General features: G+C 43.8%; 1 protein-coding gene across 1 annotated transcript in view; it reads left to right on the forward strand.

Annotated features, from left to right (window-relative positions):
* Positions 1–18,346, forward strand: part of TBX20 (T-box transcription factor 20) — a 39,101-nt gene extending 20,755 nt beyond the window's left edge. Inside the window, exons 6-8 of the mRNA XM_073549821.1 lie at positions 1,503–1,579; positions 17,582–17,694; positions 17,804–18,346. Coding sequence (XP_073405922.1) covers positions 1,503–1,579; positions 17,582–17,694; positions 17,804–18,144 — 531 coding nt within the window. The 3' untranslated portion in view covers positions 18,145–18,346. The remainder of the gene's footprint in view (positions 1–1,502; positions 1,580–17,581; positions 17,695–17,803) is intronic.
* The last annotated feature ends 1,125 nt before the right edge of the window (positions 18,347–19,471 follow it).

The following is a 19,471-nucleotide window of genomic DNA, read 5'->3' on the forward strand; positions in this document are numbered from 1 at the left end:
CTTTCTCTTAGGCGATAGAATGGTAATATCTATTGGATATTCCCCTACCAATTCTTTATTTTGCTTTACGATCGGTGTCATTGAAACCTACTTGAAAACACTTTTCTTTTGCCACTGTGGCATTAACATGCATGCTTGGAACTTGTAGTGCTTTTATATTTATCGAGGAGTTAGAGTGATTTTGCTGTCTTAAGAATGGTTCAAAATATCATCTTATATGTATTGCAAGAATATTTTGGATCCAAGAATGTTCAATGATACGGCCAAGACATTCTACAGATGAACCCAAAACGTAAGAGTTCCCTTACTTCCTATAACGAAGTCATGTCAAAGCGTATTATGAATGTTCAAGTATGTAATATATGAGTGTTGTAAGCTAGAAATACACATTACCCCAGATCAAATACACCATTATTCATAAATCATTAGAATAAGTACATTTTCTGCCCTTTTCACTGCTGTTGCTAGGGATTTGATTGAATTTAGTTTTTCTTTATTGGATAAAGGATAAACACATTACACTTTCAACAAACTATCTCATAATTTAGGATTTAAAGGTCAGGTTTCAATCTAAACAGTCAAACCACTTTGACAGAGTTGAAGTGCAGGTCAACGGACATGCTTAAAGATGGCTTATGATAGATATTTGTATTTATTGCCTGATAAGTCAGACATGCTAAGCAAAGTCTAGGAAGATAACATTGCAGTTGAGCATGTCCATGTTGTTTAAGAATTCATCCGGAAATGGTGAAAAGAATGTAAAAGTTAAGTCTGCCATTTACACTGACCTGAAGGAACAATGGTGGATACAGATCCAGAATTGGCAGGGGATAATATATGGATACCTTCTTTATAGGTGTATGGCCCTACAGTAGGGAAAAGACAATGTATGCGTTTTATCTCGAGTTTTCCTTCTTAATAGATAATAGAAATCATGAACATTTGGCACCTGCCATCATTGTACAAATGCAATATGAATATATAAAGAATGTCTTAGATCCAATATTATCATGATGCTTTGCATAAATAAATTTTCCATCAAATGCCCAGACTTTATCTGATGCAGCCACTACCCCTTCCATGAAACAAGGTGTCATCATCAGTGACGCTTTTTCAGAGGTTGGGCTAGTCTCTGCATGCTGCACAATGTGCACAATGACAGCGCACAATGACAGTTCCAAGTAAGATCAGCAGTAAACAGCCGGCACCAGAGCACATTGTTAATGGGTGTTGTAAGATGAATTCCAGGCCTGCAAGTGCCTCCCCCAAGGGGAATTTTTGAATCAAGTATATTAGAAAGTAGTTTAGACTATAGCATTAAATAGAAAGGGATTAAGGATGAAAATTAAATTGTATTTTGGACCACCCCTTTAATTAGTAGTAAAAAGTAAAGACAATTTTAGGAGTTTGTGATATCAAAATGAAGGTTAATTAATAAGCATGATTTACAGGGCTGCTGATGTACTAAACTTGAAACCATTGTGTGACCTTTATCTTTACAGATAACCAAGCTGAAAATTGACAGCAACCCTTTTGCTAAAGGATTTCGGGACTCATCCAGGCTTACTGATATTGAGAGGTAATGGGAACTTCTGTGATTAGTTTTAAAAAATGATCTGTTTTCTCATTGTTTTTCATAAACTTTGCAAGTCATTTAAGTTTAAAGAAACCAGTCATCAAGAATGAAATCCCCAAATTGCCACTAACGTGTTATCCAGGAGGTAACAGGTTCCCAATTATGTTCTTCTACCTTCTAGCAGGGGCATCATCTAGAAAAATCAAAACTTAAGAGGCTTTATTCCTGAGCCTGTATACAGTCTTGGTGGTTGAGACGTTCTCCAGAGATGTCAGATTCCTGTCTTGACTGAGGTTGGCTACATTGTCTAAAGCCACCTCCGGTGGCAACTGGCGCATGTGCTGAAGAGGACAATACATCTCGCTTTAGTGCAGGTGCACTTTGTTTTGTGCCAGCATACCCAGCCTGCTGGAGAGAGCCCAGTTATTCTGACTTCTCTGGAAAATGGCTCCACTCTCCTGGCTGTATACAGGTTTGGGAATACAGCCTTCAAATTTATTTTTCTGCATGATGCCTCACCCGCAAGAAAGTAAAATGACATCATTGGGAAACTGTTACTGTCCTAGATGGTAGACTTGTGGCTGTTTCAGGACCTATCTCCTTATGACAGGTTCTCTTTTTGATTGAGCCTATTCAACAGTATTACGTTATGTGTGTATGCAGCCATTGTAAGTGTACACAGCTAAAGTTTGCTTTAGAAAATCCATTTAGAAATATCTTTGAATTTGTAGAAAGGGGGTCTCACATTCAAAACCTTCATCTACTATTCAGAGTAGAGCACCTCTTGCACTGGAGAACCCAGTATACCCTTGATTACTCAAAAAGCACATTTATTTCAATGGGTCAATCTGTTCTCATGCAGTCCCACCACTGAAAAAAATGAACACTTGATACTGCGACCACCACAAATTACAGTTAAATGCCAATGGTCTTATCATAGAATCATAGAATGTTAGAGTTGGAAGGGAGCTCCTGGGTCATCTCGTCCAACCCCCTGGTCAAACAAGGATTCACTAACTCACCCCAGACAGATGTCTTGCCCAGCGTTTATTTGAAGACTTCCATTGATGTAGAACTCACTACTTTCAGTCTTGTTAAAAAGGCCCTTCCAACAAAATGGGAATGTACTAAGTTGACAGTTCATTTAATTTTCAATAATAAGGTTAGGGACCTCTGGGACTTGCATCAATCTTTAGAATAAAGTGGATGTAGTGCTGGTGTATACCCGCACCCCCTTTGCTGTTTTTTTTGGCTGTACAGAGGTCTCTTGTCATGCATCATGTGATGGCGGTGGAAAGTGCAAGGGGGCAGAAATGGGCATGCAGCCTCCACTTTGTGCTGGAGATTTCTTTGTTTTTTTTTCTTTATTTTTTTTTTTCTCGAAATTAACCACAAAGGTCAATATTTACTTTATAAAATTATTTTCTTTTGTCCATTCCATTTCAAAAGGTCAGGAGCTAAACAGAGACATGACTGAAATGAGACAAAGGTCACAGCAAATACTGTTGTAAGGCCAAATACAAATGATCGAGGGGGAAATATGTGCCAAAACACAGTTATTGTTATTACCAAGCATTTATGTATTTCATTTTTTTAATCCGATTACACTGCTTTATGATATGTCAATCAAACATGTCATAAAAGTCCCATTAATGGCAGTACAGTAGCTTTCACCCTCTGCCATGGCATTAAATGAAATTAAATGAAAGAGAAATTGCTGTCACTGGTAACTGTCTATAACTCCGGCTCATTTCCATCAACAGTTTAGTGCAATCCCTATTAGTGTACAGTTGTATTAATGAATATCTAACTGGAATTAATCGTCATTTTATGCAAATGAATGTCATCTTTTGAGTGAATGTTCAGGCTGAAAGTCATCTTAATGGGATCAAAAGTTTGTATTGATTAACAAAAAACCTTTATAGAAGTCAGACCTCATTTTTTCTTATACAGGGTTCCTAATAGGTTATTAAAAATAGAAATCTAGTTACTGGCAGCCGCCACTGGAGTACATGGAGCTTATTGAAGACTGTCATACACTGACAGAACAAAGTAAGCTCCCGCTAATGGCGCCTGCCGACTCTGCGAATGCCTATTCATGGCATTTGGAACTCTGTATTGGAAAAATTGAGTTACAATCATGAAATGATGAGTAATTGCACATAAAAATGACACAATAAAACAAGGTGCAGATTCATGGCATACACATAAGACAGCTGTTGGATGAACAGATATTTGACAGCTATCTTCTCCAACACTTCTTTCAGTGAATATCTAGAAGCAAGTCTGATGGACCAACACGATTTTTTTTTTCTGTTGGAGAAAAAAAAACATATGCCTTCAAATGAAATCGGAGGCAAACAGAGGTACAGTAGAGACCCTACTGATTTCTATGGCCGCCATAATACGGCAGTGTGCATGAGCCCTTGTCAAATATGCATTTACCAATAAAATGGTTCGTTATAAATACACGCTCACACTCATCTAAAGTATTGATTTAAGAAAAACGTGCAAAAGACGCACCAAGACTGGGAAGTGTCTGAATATATTACTTAACTACCTAATTACATGTGACCGCTGCAGTACAACACCACAGAGGCCCAAATTCAGTGCAAACATCACAGGGAAAACTGGTGTGTTATTTGTTTCCTATGGTGTCTGCAAAATAAATTAATCACAATGATGGGGGTGTAGTTATTATTAAAGGGAATCAGTCAGCAGGTTTTTGCTATGTAATGTAAGAGCAGCGGGAGGTAAGAACTGAGACATTGGTTTCAACGATGTGTCACTTATTAGGCTGTGTGCTGTTGTTTCAATACAATGAATGTTTTATCACTAGGAGATTATCATTGCCTGGGCTACAGCTCTGAACACACCCCCTCCTCTGATAAGCAGCTCACTGTTGCCTGGTGTGGGTGGGGTTAGCTTTCTGAGCTCTGCCTCATGCTGCATCTAAGAACTCTGATTGTGTCACAACTACTGCACTCAGAAAAGTAAATGGCACAAAGTCGGAATCAGGGACTCTTTCCCTACATTATGCTGCTCTCAGGTGAGGTAGCAAATACCTGGTGACAGATTCCCTTTAAATCATCAATCCGGCATTTTTTTTCTTATTTCACCACTGGTATGGTATGACTAATGCAAGTCCCCTGTCCCTAGGAATATACTTAACCGGTTGCAGCCTTTCTCTGATATTGGTGCCAACCTGTAATCTTTTGCTGGTTGTGACCTGCCGGATCGCTCCAGTGTTTGCTGGGTGATCTGGACTTTTCCTCTCAATATAAGTCTGTGTTAGAATGAGACTGTCATAGACTTACATCGAGCGCTTGTAATCTTTACCTCTCGCTTCCGGTCAGTCAGAAGCTGCGGTCATAAAATGGCGGATTTGTGGCGAAAAGGGCAAAAAACGGTGGCTGGTAAGTATTGGTGCATTATTGATACCACACCGGAGGTGAAATAGTAAAAAATGCTGGAGTGGTGCTTTAACTTTCAACCATTTTTTTTTTATTTTTAGAGTAATACAGTTTATAAACTAATCTAGTCACGGTTGCTACTATTGGATAAAGGCTTGTAAAAAGGAAAATGGAAACAGGTCATGTTAGGGAGTCCGCAAACAACATCTGACAAGTATTGTGAAGGCTGTTCATCATCTATCACAGCCCAGCACATCTAATATGTCAATTATGCAGACAGGAATAAATGGGCTGTGTATATTTCACTACACTCCTTCTCGGCCGTGGCCTATACGTTTCATTTTCAAATGTTTAACACAGCCTTTCCCCTAAACAGCCTTTAGGGAAAAATCCAAATCAGATCAATTGATCTTTAGAGAAGCAAATTGAATTAGTCTGGAGTCAGTTAGTGCACTAAACCTCCTGGTAATTGGATTGCTTCTTGTAACAGATTAGCATCAGCTCCTATCTGAAACCAGCATGGAAGGATCTTTTCTAGGGAAAATCTGAGGCAAAAACAAGGTTTTTTTTTATGACACGATGACAGAAATGGCAGAATTCTGCACTAATTGAATATTATATTATGAATATATAGGTTTTGTCTAAAGCCCGAGGGTGAAAGAAAATTAGGAGTCATTTGCCGCAATTCAATTTCCTAAATTGTAAACAATTACTGCACAATTTTATCGCCGTTTTAATTAAACATCCAATATTTTCCAGCATCAATCGAGCCAAGAGCATAGATCTGAAGTCTCAAAGTGAGTTACTCACTAAATGACAAGTTCACTTACTGGTGCGCTCTTTGTTTTCTCCTCCTGGTTTACAAAATAATACATTTCAAGCCAGCTCATGCTATTCCTGAGTTTATCTCTTTCACTCGAATGCAATTTTTCATTTTTATTTTTTTCTCCTCTTCTTACAAAAGTCATAGTTTTTTTTATTTTTTTCCTTCGATATAGATATATGAGGGCTTGATTTTTGAGGGACAATTTGCAGTTTTGAACGCAGGGCTTCCACTAGGAATTTCAGGGCCCCATACTGGCAAAATTTTCAGGGCCCCCTTGAGACTCCGTCCAGGCTCCACCCCAGCCCCGCCCTCCACTTCTCGAACTGCCCACAGTCCCACCGCTCTCTCTTGGAAAAACTCCACTTCTCACCAATCACACATTAACAGTTCCCATCTCCAGATCACACACATAGCTAGCAGCTCTTGTTTTGGCCAAAAGATTTTTTAAATCTGCAACCACGACAAGGTAGACTCTTTTGGCCAGGCCCTACTCTACTCTAGCCTATTAAACATTTGTTAAAATATCCAATACAATTTAGGTATATATTTTATTTTTCAATTTTTAAAATGAACAATAATATCACATCCAAATGGACAAATACCACTGCACCATGTCCAGACACCATATTACCACCACATGGTGACCAATAATACCACATATAAAGAAGAAATACCACTACACCATGACCAGACCACACATTACCACCAGTGACAGAATAATAGCACATACAAGGGACAAATACCACTGCTCCATGCCCAGACCACATATTACCACCACAGTGACAGAATAATAGCACATACAAGGGACAAATACCACCGCACCATGCCCAGACCACATATTACCACCACATGGTGACTGAATACTACAATAATGATCATTAATAAAAAACATAATATGCAGTGTCTGTGTACAGGTAATATAGTGATCACCGGTGACATTATGCACAGGAGCTCTGTATATAGTGCCAGTGTAGAGATAATACAGTGATCACTAGTGACATTGTACACAGAAACTCTGTATATAGTGTACAGTGTCAGTGCACAGGTTATACAGTGATCACTGGTGACATTGTACAAAGGCACTCTGTATATAGTGTATAGTGTCAGTGTACCGGTAACACACTGACTCACCAGTGACATGTCTAGGTGAAGTCCTTTACCTTCGCTTTTCATCTGTCATCCAGCACAGAACACCATCATGTCTTCCAGCCAGGGCTTGTCTCTGGAGGAAATAACACAGTTATCTAGAGCTCCACTTGCAGAACAAATTACTTAATTTTTTTTCCAACTTCTACACTACACCATATGAAGAAAAAAAAGGCGACAATGTCGCTCTGCACATTAACTGGACCTCCCCCCATTTAAAATAGTATACTCAAAAAAATAAAATTAATACATCACTGCAGTAATAATATCCCTTAATTAGCCCCTATGGTAATAATATCCCCCATCCTAGGCTCCAATATCCCCCATCATGTCTCATTCCTGGCTCCAGCCATATTTTTTCTCATCCTGCCCTCATGAGTATCCATTCTGCCTCCATATGATCTCCCGATCCTGCTCCACCTGTCTACATCGTATCCATCCTGCTCCATGTGTCTTCCATCCTGCCCCCTCCTGTGTCTCACATTCTACCCCCGTATCCATTCTTCCCCTCCTGTGTCTCACTGTCACATTCTGCCCCCCATGTCTCATATTCTGCCCCATATCGATTCTGCCCCCTCCTGTGTCTCACTGTGAGATTCTGCCTCCCGTGTCTCACATTCTACCCCTGTGTCTCACATTCTGCCCCTCCGGTGTCTCACTGTCAGTCACATTCTGCCCCGTATCCATTCTGCCCCTCCTGTGTCTCACTGTTACCTTCTGCCACCATGTCCATTCTGCCCCTGGCCCCCCTTGTCTCACATTCTGCCCCCATGTCTCACATTATGCCCTCATGTCCATTATGCCCCCATGTCTCACATTGTGCCCCCATGTCTTACATTCTGCCCCCGGCCCCCCGTGTCTCATTCTGCCCCCATATCTCACATTCTGCCCCCTGCCTGCCCTGGGGCCCTGTGGCTGTGGTGGGACTGCTGCAGTGCGGCTGGCTACGCAGGGCTCCTCTGGCCCCTGCCTGCCCTCGGGCCCTGTGGCTGTGGTGGGACTGATGCCGTGCGGCTGGCTGCGAAGGGCCCCCCTGCCTGTCCTGGGGCCCTTTGGCTGTGTTGGGACTGCTGCCATGCCATGCCGACTGCTGCCATGTGTTGGGACTGTTGCCATGAGGCTGGCTGTGCAGGGCCCCCCCAGCCCCTGCCTGGCCTGGGGCCCTGTGGCTGTGGTGGGACTGCTGCCTGCGGCTGGCTGCGCAGGGCTCCTCTGCCCCCTGCCTGCCCTGGGGCCCTTTGGCTGTGGTGGGACTGCTGCCATGCGGCTGGCTGTGCAGGGCCCCCCTGGCCCCTGCCTGCCCTGGGGCCCTGTGGCTGTGGTGGGACTGCTGCCATGCGGCTGGCTGTGCAGGGCCCCCCTGCCTGCCCTGGGGCCCTTTGGCTGTGGTGGGACTGCTGCCATGCGGCTGGCTGTGCAGGGCCCCCCCCCAGCCCCTGCCTGCCCTGGGGCCCTGTGACTGTGGTGGGACTGCTGCCTGTGGCTGGCTGCGCAGGGCCCCCCCTAGTCCCTGCCTGCCCTGGGGCCCTGTGGCTGTGGTGGGACTGCTGCAGTGCGGCTGGCTGTGATGGGGCCCCCCTGCCCTGAGACTACTCACCTGCCGCCTCCACGTCCAGTCCACTGTGCATGCCGCCGCCTTTTCTCTCCTGGTGTCCGCGGCGGTGCTGCCCGTCCTCCGCTCCCAGCCACCCACGTGGCACGCACACCAGCACTACACTTGCTGCTCGCTCTGCTCCGGAATGAGGAGTGACGTCACAAGAGACTGGCTGGATGGGACCCATAATGCACTGGGGCAGGCCGTAGCTTAAAGCTACAGTGCCTGCCCATTTTCCTTTTGCCAGACGGGCCCGGGGCATTCTTAATAAAAACCTGCTGCCTGAACAAATCATCGGGGGGGCCCGAGCGTGCGGGCGGGCGGCCGGGCCCTCCCGATTCACAGGGCCCCATACACCAGTAAGGGCTGTAATGCCCTGATGGCGGCCTTGTTTGAACGACTCTGTTCATTTTACTGTACAATGTACTATATGTAACAAATTCCATCTTGGGTGAAGTGGTGAATAAGATGCCATTCAGCCATTGTTTTTTGTGTTTTGTTCTAATATTGTTCATTGTATAGTAAAAATGACCTGGAAACCTGATTCTCTAGGTCTGTATGACTGCGGCGGTAACAAACCTGAATTTTTTTTTATTGAAGTGATGAAAAAAATATTCTGAAGTTTATAAGAAAAAAAAGTTACTTTGTGTCAATATTTTCCAAAACCCTTAACATATTTTATTGTTCCATCACAGGAGCTGTGTGTGGGCTTGTTTTTGCATTGCAAGCCGATGTTTTCATTTTGGTGTCAATAAGACATTTTGATAGATACTGTATTTTTTTTTTAGGGTGGTGTCATGAATGAGGAAATGTAATTCTGGCCGTTACATTTTTTTTTTTCATTTTGATATATCCGACTTTTAGAGATGCAGTGATACCAAATACCGTATGCTTTTTTTTTCCATATCTTTTTTTTAATGGAGGAAACTAGGGGTGATTAGATTTTTCATACTTTTATGTTTTTTATATTTTTAAAACTTTTTACTTGATTTTTTTAGTCTGTTCACAGAACTTGAACCTGTGACCATCCAATCGCTTGCACTATATACTGTAATACCATAGTGTGGTAGTACATAGTGTAAATCGTAGTCTCCTTCGAAGCTCATCATATAGGTGAACTTCATATGAGGACCAAATGGAAATGATAAGGGCCTTCATCAAGCCTTATCCTGTCATATTATCTCATCTGTATTCCACAATCGTATCAGGACCGATGTGCACATTGGCTGTGACATCATTTTAATGCTGCTGTCAGAGAATTACAGCAGTATCTAAATGGTTAAAAGTCTCAGCTGAAACTCATCTCTGGCCATGACTGTTAGAGACAGATGACAGCTTCTTTATATTGGCATCAGCTGTGTTTGGTTGTGAGCTCAGCTCCAGAGCCCCCTCTAGTGGTCACACCACCCAGGTTGAACAGTCACATCCATATGCCTGATGCTCGAAAGGGCGAAAAGGAATTATTGGCAAATCCAAATGTATTAATACATCACCCCTCAGAGGTCAAAAGGAATATTTTAAGGTTGGCAGGCTATTAGTCCATTGCCCTCCACTCTTGTTGTATGCTGGGGCTATATTTCTTGCCTATGTATTCGACCAGTGGCAATCCTTTTTATATTAAAAAGGACCAATGGTAAACTTAAAATGCAATTTTTGAGTTAACCTTACAGTAAATTGTTAAACTGTTGCTTTAATTGTTATTGAATATTGTAGAGCAAGTAATTTTAATAGACTTTCAAATATACCTTATAAATGAAATCCGAAAGAAAAGTTTTCAAAAACATTCTAGAAGATGTCCCCCTTTGCTCTTTCCAAAGAAAATCAGTTTTCAGTTCCAAACACACTGAATACGGCTTCCTAGTCGTGGGGCGAAGTCTGTACAGCAGGCGTTCCTGGCTGAATCATGTATGTCAGTGCATCAGCAGGTTACCTCAGCAGTAGAGATGAGCAACTTTGCATTTTTCGGGTCGAGTCGGGTTTCATGAAACCCGACTTTCGCAAAAGTCGGGTCGAACGCAATCGGCCGATTATCGTGAAAAGTCGAAGGCCGACTGAAACACGAAACCCAATACAAGTCAATGGGGAAGAAAAGTCGGCAGTGAGAGGAGGACAGGAAACACACCTACAGTGCCCATTTTAATGCCAAAAACATCAATTCTTATTTCTTAAGCTTGTCAACCTTAATTTACTTTATAATAATAGTTAGGCATTGAAAACTGGGGGTTATTTGGCTAAAGTTGGGGGGGGGGGGTAGGGCTGGCTCCAGATTTTCATGGGTCCAGGGCCAAAGAGTGTCACTGGGCTCCTTTAACACATGCCACAATTCATGATCCTCTGATACGGCAGAGAAATAGCGGTATAGTACAATGAAAAATACTTCACTTCTTACATCACATGACTGACATCCATTTTAAATTCTCCAATAGCTCCAAAAATGGACAGTATATTACTCCATACAGTATTATGGCCACCACATAGTGCGCCATACAGAGTAATGAGGCCCATATATTTCTCCATACAGAATCATTGGTCCCATATAATGTTCGATACAGTATATGATGAGCTCCACATAATGCTACAGTATATGTTGGTCCCCATGGATGAAGCTCCACTGTCTTATGGGCCCAAATAATGCTCCATATATAATGGGCCCCATTTCTAATGCTCCAGTGTATAATGGGCCCTGTAAATGCTGCTCCAGTGTCTGATGTCCCCCATTTGGAAAGCTCCAGCATATGATGGGCCTCATGGATGATGCTCTAGTGTACGACTGGTCCAAATAATGCTCCATATATAATCTGCCCCATTTACAATGCTCCAGTATATGATGGGCCCCATGGATGATGCCCCAGTGTCTTATGGGCCCAAATAATGATCCATATATAATGGGCCCCATTTCTAATGCTCCAGTTTATAATGGGCCCTGTAAATGCTGCTCCAGTGTCTGAAGTCCACCTTTGGAATGCTCCAGTGTATGGTGGGCCCCATATATCATTCTCCAGAGTATAGTGCTCCCCAAAAATTGCTCCCAACCTTTAAAACAATTAAATAAGTCTCCTCACTAGGGAATCCCTGTACTCTGGACTCCTCGTGGTCCCCATCTTCCATCTCTCTGCACTTGGACTGTTTAGGCAGAGGGCGTACAGACGTGATGTCATCGTGCTCTCTGACCAGAATGTCACTGTCAGGAAACGCGGAAGACGTCACGGCGGTAAAGCAGGGAGAGGTATTTCAACTTTGCAAATGCTGTGATCGTGAGCAAGTAGGGGGGGCCCACTCGTTGGCGACGACACTGGCACAGGGCCCCTCATAGTACGGCGGTGTGTGACGGCGGGTGGGGGGCGGGTGGGGGTGGGCCCTCTCCCACCGGCAGAGACCCTTTTGCGTACTATGAGGGGCCCTGTGCCAGTGCGGTCGCCCATGAGTATGCCCCCCACCTGCTCAAGGAACCTGCACTTTCATCTGCACCTTCCTCTTTGTCACCATGTAAGGTGGTATAGTATGCGGGAAGGGGAACCTGAGTTTCATCAGAGTCAGATTCAGGCTGTGTAGAGTGCGAGGGGAATGTAGTGGTCTGGGTCAATGTACCAGCAGAATCATGTAGCAGTGGCTGGGCATCAGTGCACTTGCGGCGCCCCCAGGAGTACGCTCGCCACATGTCATGCTTTTGGGAGCAACGAAGGATCTCTCTAGCAGTTAAACCAACACACAACACAGTTCCCACTCCAGGCCAGCAGGGAGAGCTCTGAACCTGACTGCTGAGGAGCTGCTCTCTGTGGTCGGGAGGAGGGAAGTTAGAGCAGTCTGTGAAGGGAAGGGGAAGTGTGTGGACATGAGAAGGGGAGCTGGAGGATGAGCAGAGTTAAGGCTCACTCCTAGCTGGAGCGCATGGTCCGGATTCCGGTCTCCGAGTTTGTAGGGACACTGACGGTCCTGCAGCAGAAACTGGAGGAAGTAGCAGCTGTAAATGCTCTATTCCCAACTAAGGCACGGAGGCCCCAGCAGCGACGTGTGTGAGCCAGAAAGAAAAGGCTACGGCTGCCTGCCATACGAGAAAGTTCCAAAAGAGAGTCAACAGGGGGAACTTCAGTGAACTCAGTACTGCGAGTACCTCAGATAAGCACTAGAACGGAGGCCACACTACCTATCTGCAGAGAGAGAATTCCTAATATGCTTCCAGGCTGACCAACTCCTTCTCCATCTGTACTCTGGGTCCTGGATGGCACTTACCAAGTACAGGTAAAGGAACTGCACGACTGTGTCTGTCATCTATCTCCTGCGCCTGGCGCACTGCTCTGCTATATCCTGCAGTGCACACCATCTACCAACTCTTTCATCTGCCCTGTGACTACGGCCCTACCTGTGCAGGGCTTCTACATATTAGCTGCACCACAACATCTGTCCCAGAGAAGCGACACTGCAGCGATGGTAAATCTGATCAGAAACCACAGGTGGCGTCACGTATCATTCACCTATAAACGTTATTCACCCCTTTGCATGGATGCCCAGGGCCACGGACTGGGTCACCACCACCGTGACACATCCCTCTGAGACACCGGACCGGTACCGATTAACCCCACTGCCCTGGCTGGTGACCCACACTCCATGTCAGATTCATTTTGGACTGGGGAATTCACGATTTGACTTGATAACCCAGACATGGTATGTGAAAAGAGCTCCATGGAGTAATCTGTAGTGTGGCCTGCCGCATCCTTCACTTTTGGTAGGGGTGAACGACACAAGGAAAGGTATTGTTCCTGACCAGGAGCCTCCATTGACGACTCAGTGCTTTTATTTTTTGAAACTTCAGAAGAGGAGGCGATAGAGCTGGAGGCTGTGTCAGCAATGTAAGCCAAAACTTGTTCCTGAAGCTCTGGCTTTAAAAGCAGTTTACCTACTTCCAGAAAAGGGAGCCTTCGAGGCCTTGTGGAGCCAGACGATGATGCAGGCTACTTCCTGCCTTAGGTGCTATTGTGCTTTTGCCACTGCCAGCAGATGCACCACCACCACCATCAGTACCAGCTGGCAACCCCCACCCACTTCCACATCCTCTTCCACCATACTTCCTCATTTTTGGGAAAATGTACCCAAAATACCACCAGCTATATGGTACTGTAAAACAAGGTACAAGGTGTATATAGTATTGGGGAGAATTTGAATCTCCCTAGAGATTTTAGGAGGCTGAACAATTATCTCAGGCCCACTATAGATTACACCTCAATTTAACAGGCTGAAATAGGCTGGTGTATGACAAGGTACTGTTAGGTGTCGGATTCCTGCAGCTGCACAGCAGGAATCCAGAGCCATACATCCAGCGGTCTCCCATTCCTCTCCGACCGCTCAGGGACCTGCACAGCAATCTCGGCGGTCCAGGCGCCCTGCTCAGACCAGCTCTCTGGGTCTGGATGTTGCTGCCACCTCTGGACCAGCAATGGTAGCGCAGCCTGCTTTGCAGGAAACCACTCCAGAGGCTAAGTCCTCTCGCCGTGCTACTGGGCCTGCCCACGAGACGATCTCCCAGTGGAGATCGGGGGTCACATGTTCAGGTCCTTGTCCTGATCCGATTGGCCCATCTCAGAGGTCTGGAAGGTCCCGGAAGCGCATGGCTATAAAAGGCCCGCATGGCCATGTGCTAGTATAGGCTATACTTGCTAGATGTGTGAATGGTGACGGATGTATGATTCTGGTGACTGACTCATTTGAAACCCCTTCCCTCTGATATTACGCATGTGGATAGGGAACTAGAGTTATAGTCAGTGCCCTCAGTGGCAAGCCATACGCCACAGTGCATACCGCACCGCTACACTAGCGTCCGATAGTGTGATGCCTCACGGCACTGTCATACAGCGGCAGTAGTTACCGCTGCGCTGCAGTTAGCAGCACTTACTGGCGTCCGCGGTAGCGACGCCGCACGCACGATAGGTCAGGACAGACACCGACCTCAGCCTTGGGCCGTGTCCTGTGACCGTATACCATGTGTGCATGCCAGCTGAGACCTGTGAAGCTAACAGGCTCGGCGTTTATGCTTTATTTATACTAAAGTGTCTCTGAGTTTAACAGAGTCCGCTCTGCGCACCTCGGGTGACGTTTAACCCGAGCGCAGTATACCGCCATATAGCTAGTCTGCCATTACTCAGCAGCGGTTGTTACACCTACTGCACGGTGGACACCGGGTGGTGAACGCACTTCCTATTATTTATATTTAGTGCGTTCCGCCGTTCCTAACAGGTACAAGGTGTGTATATAGTATTGGGGAGAATTTGAATCTCCCTAGAGATTTTAGGAGGCTGACAATGACACTCTCTGTCCAAGTATGGCAGCAGGCAGCCTAATAAGTAGGACTGCTGCACACAAAAGTGTGGAAATATGAACGCTTGGTAACTGTGCAGAAAAGAGGAAGAAAAGTATTTTTGCTTTTAAAAAAGCAGTTTGCACAGCAGTGTGCAAACAGCAATGCAGCTATCAGGGAGCCTTATAAGGCAGCCTAATAACCAACAGAGCTGATGCACAAAAATAGAGCCTCCCCTTTCACTGCACACAAACTGTTGTGTTGTACAGTGGAAATCGCTACCAGCAGAAGCAGTTTTTTTTTCTTCTTCCCTGCCTAACGCTCTCCCTTATTCAGAATCAGCAGCAGCCTCTCCCTATGCTAAGATCGGCAGAAGTAAGATAGCGGTCGGCATGCATACCCTTTTATAGCCCTTGTGACGCCACACAAAGCCAGCCAATCACTTGCATGCCCTTCTCAAAGATGGTGGTGACCGCTGCCCATGTCATCGCATTGCCCACAGTGTGCGTCCTCCATCATTGGCTGAAAAAGGGCGCTGGAAGCATCATTTGAAACGCGACTTTGGCGCTCTGGTCGCCGACCTCATGGCCGACCTCACGCTATGGTCGGGTTTCGTCTCATGAAACCTGACTTTAGCGAAAGTCGGCGACTTATGAATTTGACCGACCCGTTTCGCTCAACTCTACTCACCAGGTTACCTCAGCCATGCAGTGCACATTGCTGGTCTGTCAGCTGTTTTCGTGTGTGTTCAGTGATGTGGGCAGTTTTCCTCAGTGTACAGCACAGAAACACAGGACAGGGCAGAAGGAGCTCAGGGACATCGGCACTTCCCTCTCTGTTTGCCATACAGCTCCTTCTGCCCTGTCAGTTGCTTACTGTGTGCTCAGCGCACCCATAGACTTATAATGGGTGTCTTGCTGTAAAAAAAAACGCATTGCGCGCGCATGCATTTTTTTGAGGCAAGTCGGATGCCCAAAAAATGCAACAGGATGCATTTTGTGCGCCCGAGCGCATACCGCAAAAAAAACGCATGCGCGGAAAAATGCATAAAAACGCATGTGTATGCGCACATAAGTGCATCCCATGTAAAATATAGGGGGAAAAAACGCATGCGTTTTTTAGCGCTAAAATCCAGCGCAAAAAAACGCAAGTGTGAAACCAGCCTTAGAACCCCGTATTCAGTGTATACAGATTTGCTTCAGAAACAGAATAAGGGGACATCTTCTAGAAGGATTTTGGAAGGTTTTCTTTTTAAATTAATTTATAAAGTTTATTAAAATCGTTTACTCTACATTATTATTTAATAAAAATTAAAACAACAGTTATGCTTTAATTTCTCAACAGTCCAGAGTGGGGAATATAAAGCATTATCAAATTCTATGTAGGCGATCCATAAAATCCATGGATAAGGCAATTTCTCCAGACCCTCTTGGTAGACAATCTACCCTCAGGATCATAATTTTTAATATGGTTTTTGAAAATGGGCTACATCATTTTGCTACTAATTCTTCCATTTCTTGCCTATAAATGATGGTGGGAGAACTGGATTAATGAACCCAAAGTAGTTTCTACCCTGTCGTCTCAGAATGAATATGAGATCGGCCTAGCAATATTGTATGGGCACTTTAGTTGTGAAATAATCATGAATGCACTGGAAAAATTTGGCAAAATAAATATATAATTAATAATTATATGACTTATGCAACCGGGAAAAGTATAACTAATTGTGAGCCTTTAAAGGCAGGGTTGGATAATGGTAATTAGTCTCCATTAGAAGGTTTATCCTTGTACAAGGAATTTCTTTATTCTCCCATTCGATTCAAGATGGAAGAAGCATTGACTGACAGTGGCAATCATTCACAAAGAAATACAACAAATAGTAAAAAAATAAGTCTGATCTTGATAATTGTAAGTAGACACACTGCCCCCTTTTACTGTAAGGAGAAACTTCACAATTACAATATGAAGCAGATGATTAATCAAGAGACCAAAAACCTAACAAATAAAATACAATATCAGACAACTAATCATTTCAAAGAGCTCTATCCTTATAAACCCACACCTACTTGTCATCTTAGTGAAATCTAGCGGGAAAGCAATGATTACTACATTGCATGTGCATGGTATTTGCTATGTGGTTCATGGAATGAAGTGGATTCCTCCATACAAAGAGCCCACACTACAGATATCTGCAGTTATACTTAAAGGGGTTGTCCGGTCCAAATCGATAATTCTGTGGTCACTCAGTGTGACTGCAGACTTATGAAACCCTCAAGGCACGTACTGTGCGCTGTGGGGATTGTACGATTTCAGATTCGGAACTAGAAGGTATTTATGTGTTATACATACTCCATGGCAGAACCCATCCAGTGGATGAGGTCTCGCTCCATACAATTGTATGGAGTGAGACCGCGCACCAACTAGAGATATGACCATTCAGTGGGCATGGCCTCACTGCATACAAGTGTATGGAGTGAGGTCATGCCCGCTGGACGAGCTTTGGCTGGGAAAATGTGTAATGCATACATACCGTTTGGTCCCGACTCAGAAATCAGCGAATTCTTCAGTGTATGGTGCATGCTCTGGTGGGATTCATAAGTCTGTAGTTATACATAGTGACTTCAGACTTATTAATTTGGATCAGACCACCCCTTTAATGACCACTAATGTCCCCATTAGATAGTACACTATTGCTTTCTGCTGTATTTGTAAACTGAGACAATTTTTTGCTATATAGGGAAAGTGTAGAAAATCTTATACAGAAACATTCATATGCAAGATCTCCAATCAGGACATATGGAGGAGATGAGGATGTTTTGGGTGAAGATGGACAAGTTGTACAGAGCAGAGGTAAGATAAGAGACAGATAATGAAAACATGAAGAAGATTTTATGACATGTGCCACATTCATGTATATTAAATTTTAATGCATTCTCATATGCAATCTTGTGTTCCATAGGATCAGCTTTTACGTCATCTGACAACTTGTCGCTCACCTCTTGGGTATCCTCCACAACAGGATTCTCTGGTTTCCAGCATCCGCAAACATTGACGGCTCTGGGCACAAGCACTGCTTCTCTTGCAACTCCAATTCCCCACCCAATCCAAGGATCCCTGCCTCCCTACAGCCGGTTAAGCATGCCTCTTACACCTACAGCTCTTGCAACTACCATGCAAGGAAGTGGGCCTACGTTCCCTTCCTTCCATATGCCCAGGTATCACCATTACTTTCAGCAGGGGCCTTATGCTGCCATCCAAGGACTGCGACACTCCTCTGCTGTGATGACCCCATTTGTATGACTGAGCTGATTTTCAGAAGAAGCTTATAATATACATATATAGATATATGTGCAGAGAGCAGTTAAGAGGATCACATGCATCTCATGTTATTGTATTGAACTGGTCATGGCCCATGGATGAGAAAAGCACTGAACCTCCTCATATAACTGGACTCCAGCCAAGCATGTTATCAAACTATGGAGAAAAGCAAATCTTACCTACTCTACCCCTTTTCAGTGAAGATTTTACCAGTGACTTCACTGACACGTGACAATGTAAAATGCCGCACTCTAGAAAATGTACAGATGGAAATTGTTTTGTCACTGTCAGTAATTTTTTACTAGATATTTACCTAGATTTGTGTCCAGTGCTGCTTTAATATTTCAACTGGAGTGGATAAAGAAGGCTTTAAATACAGGATTGAACATATCGAGCTTTTCCTGTATAAAATGCAATAATTCTCAATATTTTTTCCATTCTTTGCAGTCAAGATGCAAAGTGGCTAGTGTGAGATGTAGTGCACGTCCAAAAACCCATCGAGCATCGTATTGTGAGAATCGTATGGACCAGCACAACACATCTCCACTTTACACAAAGGACATACGTCTTCTGGGACTTTCATGTCATGAGATGTTCTCTGGCACAAGAAGCAGGTGAAGACCAACCTCCATGGCCACCACTGGCACTCGAGTGCCAATGTTTAGCAATAACAAGGATTGGTGTCAGTTATAATTATTGCAAATTCTTATTTTTAAGAACAATATTCATCAGAGTCAGTTTTATGAGTACAATCTCACTTTGTGTTTGGTCAAACTTGATGGAAAACTGGACAAGAACCCTCAACATACAGTTTGTGGTGGTAACGTTACATTTCTAATCTCTGAAACTATCCATGTTAATATCAATTAGAAGAACATTTGAAGTAGATATTTATATTGTTTTTTCAGAATTTAGGGTTTTGGGATTTTCAGAAACCACTGCTTTGTCAAGCAAATTGTTAACATTGTGTTTATTTGATATATTTTATGTGTTAAAGTATATTTTATTATTTATTGACTTATATCCAACGCCTACAGTACTCACTTCATTCCAGGAATTATTAAGGTATAGGGGAAAAAAAGGAAGGCGTAAACCTGTAATTTTAATATATGATTACAACCCACAGAATGTCTGAAATGGGCAAACTCAAAGCTGTTCTAATTTATGGGGTCCTAAAGTTTTGTACGTCAGGAGGGCATATAAGGAGCATATATTATGACAAATTTTCACAGATTACCAGATAACTTATTTAATAAATTGTCCTCTTTGGCAAATTAATTTTAGAATATTCTGATTCAGTCGAGAAGGC

This window comes from Dendrobates tinctorius, unplaced genomic scaffold (assembly GCF_039654945.1).
Source record: "Dendrobates tinctorius isolate UK_male_01 unplaced genomic scaffold, ASM3965494v1 ptg000162l, whole genome shotgun sequence".
Lineage (NCBI taxonomy): Eukaryota > Metazoa > Chordata > Amphibia > Anura > Dendrobatidae > Dendrobates > Dendrobates tinctorius.